A 9,446-nucleotide genomic window follows, 5' to 3' on the forward strand; every position below is an offset into this window, starting at 1 on the left:
GCTTCTTCATCCAGAGATAGCTAGATTTGATAAACATGGAAGAATGGCAGAAAATAAGCCGATTTTCAAGCGCTCAATTGTCTAATTTACATTCCATATTAAAGAGGATAAGACAATTCATGCCAACCGCTAACTAATATACCATTTCTTCTCCCTCTGTCTCTCTCTTTCATACACGCATTAGCAGATCAAGCATTCTAATTCCCATTTCCATTGGCCTCGCATTTCGGCTTTTCAGGCCTCTCTCTCTGGTTCCCACCATAGAGGAGGAGTTATGGAGTCTCATAATGTGAAAGAGACTCTTGATTCACCTAGGTTTTTACTTTCTCAATTTTCCTCCTTTTTCCCTTCATACGTTTATGTTTTTGTATTCTGTAATATTATTCTATTTCATTATAATGACTGAAAATTCATGGTGGCAGGGCTGGTTCTCCAGACAGCACTAATGGAAATGTTAACAGTGAGACTCAGGATACAACCAGTGATGATGTTGAAAAGAAGGTTGCAAACGTTATTGGAAGAAGTAGAGGTGGAATCTCTGGCTCTTGGTCATCCGAGGGTACAATTTCTTTTTATTTTATGTTCATTTCTTAATTTATTTTAGTGTTAGGAATCTCACATTGGTTTGAAATTGAGTTGGGTGTGCATGTAAGTGTGAGAGAAAGCCTCACCGAACTCAACAACATACAACATTTTGTGAAGGCTTAAGAAGTTGTATTAGAGCCAGGTTTCCCGTTTGGCTTGGTTGGTGTGAGCAGCGTTGGACCAATAAGAAAGGATAGTTAAAATCCCACATTGAACTCATGCTTTCTGATTGGCCTGGTGTGTTGAACAGATGATCCAATGCGTGATTTGTGGATATTTCTCGATTGGCCTGTTTTGGTGAGTGGTGTTGGACAGATAAGACTGGATTGTTCGGAATCCCACATTGAACTTAGGTTTCCTCGTTGGACAGATGACCCAATATGTGATTAGCGAAGAGAGTATTGTAGGGAAACCTACATTGCCCCCAAGAGATAGTTTGAATAGCAAAATAAGAGTCTCTATGTATAAGAGACTATAAGTTCAAGTCTCTTATGACGACATATCAAAATTAAAATGTTGACTTACTTAGTTCAATAGTTGTAGAGCTACTTAGTAGACCCAAGGTTTGACTTACTCAGTATGATTGATTCGACCCTAAAACAGCAGTCCGGCTTGAGTGGGATTACTCGTTACAAAAAAAAGCCCACATTGAACTTAGGTTTCCTTGTTGGCCTTGTGTGTTTGACTGATGGCCCAACATGTGATTGTGGAAAAATCACACATTGAACTCAAGTTTCCCGGTTGGCCTACTGAGCTAACATTTAGCTTGAAATAGATCTTCATGTATGAATTTGCTGATGTTTTAATTCTGTCACATTTGAATCAGATATTTCTTCTTTAACCAAGGAGAATGAGGAGGGTATTAATGAATGCTCTCCAGGAGAAGCCCTTGTGGAAGGCAATGATGGATGCTCTGATGTAGAGGAAGGTGTTCTGCATGGCTTAAGAAGCACAGAATCTGAAACAGCTTTTTCCAAGGCTAGTACTTCTGACTCTGAAGATCTCCACCAACGCCGCCGCTACAGTCCTCTATATTTGTCTGGCTTCTTTGGTATGCTGAAAAAACGATCTGGAATAAAATTTCAAGCTTTCCCTTATCGAATAAATGTCCCCAAGATCCCCGGAAAAAAATCAAAAAGGATTACAGATACCACGACTCTGTTACTGAATCCTCCTTTGGATGCTGAACTATATTGTTTGAGATCTTCCTGGAAGAACTTTTCCCTCGAGGAACTCCAAAATGCAACCAATGGCTTCAGCCCTGGTTTGTACTTATTTTCCTTTTCTTTGTTTTTTTATTCTTGTTCAGAAATTAATGAAATGTGTAAGGGTTCCTTAAGGAGTAGACCTTACCCGTCCACTATGAGGATGACGGAGAATCCCCTTCCCTTATTTACAGGAAATGATTCATCACCATCCCCATCCTCATCCTCATACACTATGTTAATTGATGAATAAGCTAAATTTCACACTTATATCTTCAAATATTAACAACATTGAGTTTGGATGTCGAAAATAAAGGGGTTTTGATGCTAAAATAAATTGGGAAGAAAACGAATTAAGGTTAGTTTTATTAATAATATTTTGGTAATTTATTAAATATATAATGGAAAATTTAATAAATTAGACGGGTTATTGTGTATGTGACAGATACATAGTGGGAATATATATATATCTCAATCCTGTCTTGTCCTACTTGTGGGGATTGTTTTTGGCCCCATCTCCATACTAGTCCTTATTTATTTCAGAGAGTACCCTCCCATATAAGATAGGGCAGGGACCCAATTTTTAGCAAATTGTCATCCCTAGATGTGTAGGCTAATTAACAAACCATTTGTCTTTTGAAGAGAATTTGATTGGGCAAGGAGGCTATGCTGAAGTTTTCAGAGGGGAATTGCCAAGTGGGCAACTTGTTGCAATAAAAAGGCTAACAAAGGGTTCCACTGAAGATATGGCAACAGACTTTTTATCTGAGCTTGGAACTATAGTCCATGTTGATCATCCCAATATTGCTAAAGTGATTGGTTATGGGGTTGAAGAAGGCATGCACCTTGTTCTGCAATTATCTCCGCATGGGAGCCTGGCATCATTACTATATGGTTTGTTATTATCAGTTTCAGGCTTTCCAAATTGAAATCTTCAGAAGTTATTATTCAGTAGAATTCATATAATTGTTCCTTGCCCTATGTCAACAGACTCAAAGGAAAAACTGAATTGGAACATCAGATATAAGATTGCTGTGGGGACTGCCAATGGCCTTTCATATCTTCATGAGGGATGTCAAAGGAGAATTATCCATAAAGATATCAAGGCTTCGAACATATTGCTCTCAGAGGATTTTGAGCCTCAGGTACTCTTATAACCAAATGATCATCACCTGCCGTGGTCAATTAATGAAAAATTTTAACATGAAACTCGATATTTTATCCAGATTTCTGACTTTGGGTTGTCAAAATGGCTACCGGATCAGTGGACTCATCACACTGTATCCAAAGTCGAAGGCACATTCGGGTCCATTGCTCTAAAAGCTTCAAATCTTAACATTAATACATGAATTTTAGATGGTATCTTTCCTTCCAACTTGACTTCATTATTCTTTCTGTCATGACAGTTACCTTCCTCCTGAGTTAATCATAGATGGCATAGTAGATGAAAAAACAGATGTTTATGCTTATGGAGTACTACTATTAGAGCTCATCACCGGAAAGCAAGCTTTGGACTGTTCACAGAAAAGCCTTGTAACGTGGGTATGCTACCTCTTCCATGTCTTACTTGTTGGGTTGTCTCACATCACTTGGGAAAGGGCTAACATCAGTTGGAAAATGGGCAAAATTATAAGTGTGAGAAAAAACTTCATCCCTTGAGCTGGCTTTTGGGTGGGAGAGGCGTCGAACCGATGCCTCAATTTGTGGTGTTAAAGCCCAATTGCAACAACTCCACCCAAGAGTTTATCAAAGTGATTGGTTGATGTAAATTGCTCCCTCCGTTAGATGGGGTTGGTGTGGAAGTGTATACGTAAGGGGAGGTTGTAGAGTTGTCTCTTTGGATGATTCGTTTTGAAAAGGATTCAACTGATGACACAATGTGTAAGGGAGATTGTTAGGTTATTTCGAAAAGGGTTAAGTGTTAGTATATAAGTGTGAGAAAAAATCTCACTTTTTAACCTAGTTTTTGGGATGATGGAGACCCAATAGCACCTAACACATCGTATCTTTATTCATTGAAATGTACTTTCAATGTCACATAATTTGTTGCAGGCCAAACCTTTGATCCAAAAGAATAACTTGAAGGAGCTGGTTGATCCCACACTAGGCGACGCCTATGACATGGAACAATTGCAACGGTTGGCCTTGACAGCTTTCATGTGCGTGCATCAGTGTTCAGACAATCGACCCCAAATGAGCCAGGCATGTTAATTTTCCTTCAAATCCTTAGTCGGACAAGCCAAAGACTCCCAATTTGTTTGACTTGATTTTGCAATCGAAGCAGGTTCTGCAACATTTACAGAGTGCAGAAGGCCTATTGGAACTTGTTGAGGAAAGCCTGAGCTCGGAAAGCTTTATCAGGACAGACTCAGATGAGCTTCTTGATGCCAATGAAATCAACACATCCATGAGCTTAGATGATCTGAATCGACACATGGAGATTGTTTTGGGATCGCCTACTGATATTTAAAACCCAAATTCACCTTCGAAAATATCAGCCCTGGAGCAGTTCAGGATTCTGGGAACCTGAGAAACCAAACCAAAGTTGATCGGAAAAAATAAAACCAAATGCACAAACTACTTTATCTATACAAACTGACATGACAACATTTTGCTCTGACAACATTGAAGGAGTGATAAGGTCTATTTATATATATACAAGTTCATAAAAAATGTCTGTACATATAAATTTGCTTTTTTAAAACTCCGAGAGCAATAGGGTTTAGTCTTTGAATTCTGTCTGTGTAAACAAAATATGAGCGAAGAAGAAACCTGAACTGAGATTGATTATAAATTTATGATTTTAGGAACCAATTTTTTTTTCAGGAAATTTGTGTCTTACAAGATTATTAGATAGTAAAAACTTTTCTTTTTCATTTTGTGTGGAACGGATTAGAAAAACAAAAAATCTTTAACGGTTGGATTTGCACCGTCACCTTAAAGGTTCATTTTAATGTTTACTTAATAATAAAAAATTCTAATTTTTTATATTATATATTAAGTATTATATCGTATAATATGATATAATTTTAAAAAAATAAAATAATAAAAAAATCTAATTGACATATCATCATTTAAGAAAATATTACAAACATCTTTAAAAATTTAAAATTTCACATATACATCTCTAATGTATTATCATATTCTTTATAAAGTATATTAATCTGTATCGAATAATAATATGTATTATATCGTATTAGTTCAATACATTTTATTATATGTATCATTTTACATTTATATCATATCGTAAAATATTGTTGACGATGAGTAAAAGTGAATTTAAGTTGAATTTCAATTTATTCAAATATTTAAATTTGAGTTCACCTTAATCCAATACAAAATTAGATTTTTTTTTATCCCAATTCAATCTTCAATATATCAATCTCCAACTAATCTTGAATTAAAACTTCTTTGAGTTAGCCCTACAAATAGTGATATTATGCTACCAATTGATTTATTTATTTTTTTCAAATTTTAAATACAATTTAGAAAGTTAAGAAAATATTTGCAAACGGCGTCGTTTTAGTTTGGGTAATGTTAGTCAATCGTGCGTGTTTGTCGGCTCGGTGGCCTGGTGACCGTTAAACGACTCAAATTTGCTCGCTCGGCGTTATGATTCAAATAATTTCCTAGAAAATTTTGAATTTTTCCGGGAAAATCTCTCCCATTTTCTCACTCGATCTGCGATACATACACTCATGTCTATCACGTCGCTCTCTGTGCTTCTCCTCTTCGCCCTCTCGGTCTCGTCTCTAATTCACGAATCTTCCGGCTCCTTCCTGGCGCCACCGAGCTCTATCGTCAGTCCGTCTAAAGTCACATTAATATCTTGGAAACCTAGGTCTCTGGTTCTTTCCATTTCCAATCTCTTGTGTTTAATTATAAATTATAATGACATTGATTTAGTTTCTAATGGTTTATCAATATGATGATTCGCAGAGCTTTCGTTTACGAAGGTTTTCTCACGGATTTGGAATGTGATCATTTGATCTCTCTTGTAAGCTCCTCTTCATTGAGTATTTTTTTTGTTGATCGGTTATTGTATTTGTTTGATTGGTAATGGCAGTTGTTTTGCTTGGTTGGGTAATGATTAGGCAAAATCTGAGCTGAAGAGATCAGCAGTTGCGGATAATTTGAGTGGAGAAAGCAAGCTAAGTGAAGTTCGAACAAGTTCTGGAATGTTCATTCCTAAAGGAAAGGTTGTCTTTTCAATGCATCATCTTACCCAGCCTTTACTTTTATGATAATACTTCTTGCACTAACAATAGATACAAACACGGATACAAATGTTGAGATATCATTTTGTTGTTGGTTGATACTCTTTGTTGCTGTGTTTGTACTTATGATTAGTCTATATATTACTATTGATAGAGGTACAAATAATTAAATAGGTGATTTTGAATTAGTGATAAAATACTATCTAATCACGAGTCAAGTAGTGCACATGGCATATTCTGTGATGTCATGAATGTTAAGCATAATGATCAGAATCCTGAAATTTTGTTTCTTTACTAAGTGGTTTTTGATAGTACTCTAGCTTTTATGAAAGTGAATACTTATTTTATTGTAATGAAGATTGCCTAGTGTGGAAAGACTATTTATTGTGGAAAACAGTATATTCAATGCCAGGATACTGTGCCCCTTTTTTAATTTTTTTATTTTGGAGATTCTTTACACTCATGAACTTAAAATCTGGGTCACCGAGAATAATTTAGCTTTAAATGGTGGATCAACTGTGTATTAGTGTACTCTTTTTTTCTCTTGAAATAATTATAAGCATCTATATCATACCTTGAATGTTGACATATTATTATGCTCATGTATTTCAGTATCTATTAATTATATGTTAGTTGTTGGTGTACAGAATTTCTTTTTTGTTTTGTTATTTGTTTACTCCTTGCCCATTTATGATAAATTGAAATTAAATATTGTTTTGGATGCATAAGATGTGTCTTAATGGTTTATTGCCAAGTGAAAGAAAGATACATGGGCAATAAAGAAAAAACGTATATAGCTGCTTTTGATCATCAGTTATTTCTTTGTATGCATTTTATAAGCCTGTTCTCCTTTGTTAGGATGCTATTATTGCTGGTATAGAGGACAAGATTTCAACATGGTCCTTTCTTCCCAAAGGTGTGCCATATGCCGAAGATGCTCTGCATTTTTCGTTTTCGTTTTCGTTTTTTTTTCTTTTGGGGGTAATTAAAAATAGTCATTTGGTGATGAATTGACACGTTGATCATTAAAGTGGTGTGCTAAGAGAAAGTTTTGGGTAAAATTGTTAGTTTCTATTGCATATTCTGCTGCGTAATCATTTTTTTGTAATTGAATGGGAGGAAGCTGATACTTATATTAAATTAATCTGTATGGTTGTGAATGAATATTGATAATATATTAAAAATGGCTTGACTGGAAAGTATTTAACCGATGCTTCAAGGAAAATAAGAAATTGCACAAATTGAAAATCTATATACAGTGTCATTGGTTGCTTATATTCTTAGTGGTAAGTGACTAGATCTTAAAGACCTTGTGTATTCATTTCTGTTGTGATATTCTTGAAAACAAGTTACTTTTTCTCACTCCAGAAATTGTTGAACAGAATAAAAGAAAGCCTTTCTTTGTCTGTCTTTCTACTGATGATATTCTTTCTTTTTTGTAATGTTTCTAGTAATGTAAATCAACTGCACACACACACACACACACGTGTGTGTGTGTATTTTGGGGGGACAGGGTCTGGCATAACAAGTGTTTTCTATTGCTTGATTTTCAGAAAATGGGGAAGGCATACAAGTCCTGAGATATGAACCTGGACAGAAATATGATCCACACTATGACTACTTTGCTGATACGGTTAATATTGCTCGAGGTGGACATCGTATAGTTACTGTTCTCATGTATCTTACTGACGTTGCTAAAGGTGGTGAAACAGTATTTCCCAATGCAGAGGTGTGTTTAAATGCATTTTACTTTTGTTTAGAATTTGTTCTGTGCATAATTGCCACCTATCTTAATACAGATGCCTAGTATCATATCATGATTGGAGGACAGTATATATATTCTTCATTTGCTAGGCTTTTTAGAATAAGCTTTTTGTTGATAGAAAGGGGGTTACAAACAGATAAACCAGCAATTCGAGGAGCTGTAATCTCCCATTTTCAGTCATTCCCTAAGATTGCCCAAAATTCCATGCCTCCTCTCGATAACTCTAAATATCACTTTATATGATAAAACCTACCTATAAGATAAGGACAATTGTCCTCCTATCCTAACATATGTATGATGTGTGTATGATGTGGGACTAGGACTGGTTATATCATCATCTCAACTGGAGAATAGCACTGAAGGGATATTTTACCAACTTCTTTTCCTTATACAAAAATTGACTGGTTCTTCTTTCTTGGGACAATCTGCGAACAGGAGCCTCCACATCACAGAGCCCCTGCAACAGATGAAGACCTCTCAGAATGTGCAAAGAGAGGAATCGCAGGTGCACTGCCTTTTGACATGTTGTATATACTTTTTATGCATTGTTCATATACTGTTGCATTTGAACTGACTCGATATTCTTTTGGTCTTGTTTTATCTTGACCTTGAAAACTCATAGTAAAACCGCGAAAAGGAGATGCTCTTCTTTTCTTCAGTCTCCATCCTACTGCCATTCCAGACACAAACAGTCTCCATGGTGGATGCCCTGTGATTGAAGGAGAGAAATGGTCAGCGACAAAGTGGATTCATGTTAACTCATTTGACAAGATCGTGGAACCTGCGGGGAACTGCACAGATCTGAATGTAAGCTGTGAGAGATGGGCTGCCCTTGGTGAGTGTACCAACAACGCAGAGTATATGATGGGAACTACAGAGTTTCTTGGCTACTGTAGAAGGAGCTGTAAAGTATGTTAGCCTCTAATATGTAGGCCTTCCTTTGGGTGCATTGCATTTGTTTATTTTTTTCCCCTGCATCATTCAAATTTTGGTGGCATGTAATAATGTTTTTGTCTTCCTACTTTCTTAGGGTTTTGAATTAGATTTTCCCATTTTATCAATGTGAATTAGCCAATCCTATGATTTGAAATGTTGAGGTTGATCTAGTTGATTTAGCCATGTGTCCTTATCACTGGTTGTGGTGGATTTGAGCTAAGTTAAGTCTGACAATGATTAGTTTGAGCGCAACTCAAATCCTGAATGTCCAACTCGCTTTATTGAATTGGTGTACAGTAATGCTGAAGATATATCCCATATTTTATTAGAAGGTTTTGTTATTAATAAGAGTATCTTTTTTTTAAAACCAGTCAAAGGATCTTTCTATTAATTTGGCTATGGCACATTTTCATGTACTTGGATTTCTTTGTCTTGTTATGAGACAATTAAATTATGGTGCCATAACTCAAAAAGTATAAGGACTATAGTTATTAATATTATACAATACTATATGATGTATGTGAAAAACAATATTTATCTTAAGATATATTGAAAATTGGTATGCTATAGTGAATATATACCATACGATACAATATGTTATATGATATGATACATATTATCGATACAAATCGATATATTTTTTAGAAAAGTAATGACATGGTAAAATGTTTATTATTATTATTATTTTTATTATTTGTAAAAAGATATATTATACAATACATAATATAAAAATTAGAT

General features: G+C 35.4%; 2 protein-coding genes across 2 annotated transcripts; both read left to right on the forward strand.

The window, feature by feature from the left end:
- On the forward strand, nt 1-4,666 carry LOC123211063 (receptor-like cytosolic serine/threonine-protein kinase RBK2). Its single transcript, XM_044629584.1, has 9 exons — nt 1-315; nt 423-559; nt 1,412-1,849; nt 2,433-2,684; nt 2,781-2,935; nt 3,017-3,096; nt 3,197-3,332; nt 3,843-3,992; nt 4,075-4,666. Exons 1-9 carry the CDS (start codon nt 275-277, stop codon nt 4,258-4,260), a joined length of 1,575 nt encoding a protein of 524 aa, XP_044485519.1. The 5' UTR covers nt 1-274; the 3' UTR covers nt 4,261-4,666.
- A 765-nt stretch (nt 4,667-5,431) lies between these two features.
- On the forward strand, nt 5,432-8,887 carry LOC123211045 (probable prolyl 4-hydroxylase 4). Its single transcript, XM_044629559.1, has 7 exons — nt 5,432-5,631; nt 5,730-5,787; nt 5,885-5,989; nt 6,866-6,923; nt 7,561-7,736; nt 8,208-8,277; nt 8,395-8,887. Exons 1-7 carry the CDS (start codon nt 5,489-5,491, stop codon nt 8,688-8,690), a joined length of 906 nt encoding a protein of 301 aa, XP_044485494.1. The 5' UTR covers nt 5,432-5,488; the 3' UTR covers nt 8,691-8,887.
- Nucleotides 8,888-9,446: the final 559 nt, after the last annotated feature.

The sequence above is a fragment of the Mangifera indica genome, chromosome 3 (genome assembly GCF_011075055.1).
Source record: "Mangifera indica cultivar Alphonso chromosome 3, CATAS_Mindica_2.1, whole genome shotgun sequence".
NCBI classification, from domain to species: Eukaryota; Viridiplantae; Streptophyta; class Magnoliopsida; order Sapindales; family Anacardiaceae; genus Mangifera; species Mangifera indica.

Bases quoted from the DNA above. Each gene is read 5' to 3' on its own strand.
- LOC123211045 (XM_044629559.1), top strand. From the start codon at position 5,489: ATGTCTATCACGTCGCTCTCTGTGCTTCTCCTCTTCGCCCTCTCGGTC. The intron at 7,737-8,207 runs GTGTGTTTAAAT...ATCTGCGAACAG, and splicing joins CAGTATTTCCCAATGCAGAG to GAGCCTCCACATCACAGAGC. The intron at 8,278-8,394 runs GTGCACTGCCTT...GAAAACTCATAG, and splicing joins TGCAAAGAGAGGAATCGCAG to TAAAACCGCGAAAAGGAGAT.
- LOC123211063 (XM_044629584.1), top strand. From the start codon at position 275: ATGGAGTCTCATAATGTGAAAGAGACTCTTGATTCACCTAG. The intron at 1,850-2,432 runs GTTTGTACTTAT...TGTCTTTTGAAG, and splicing joins AACCAATGGCTTCAGCCCTG to AGAATTTGATTGGGCAAGGA. The intron at 3,993-4,074 runs GCATGTTAATTT...CAATCGAAGCAG, and splicing joins ATCGACCCCAAATGAGCCAG to GTTCTGCAACATTTACAGAG.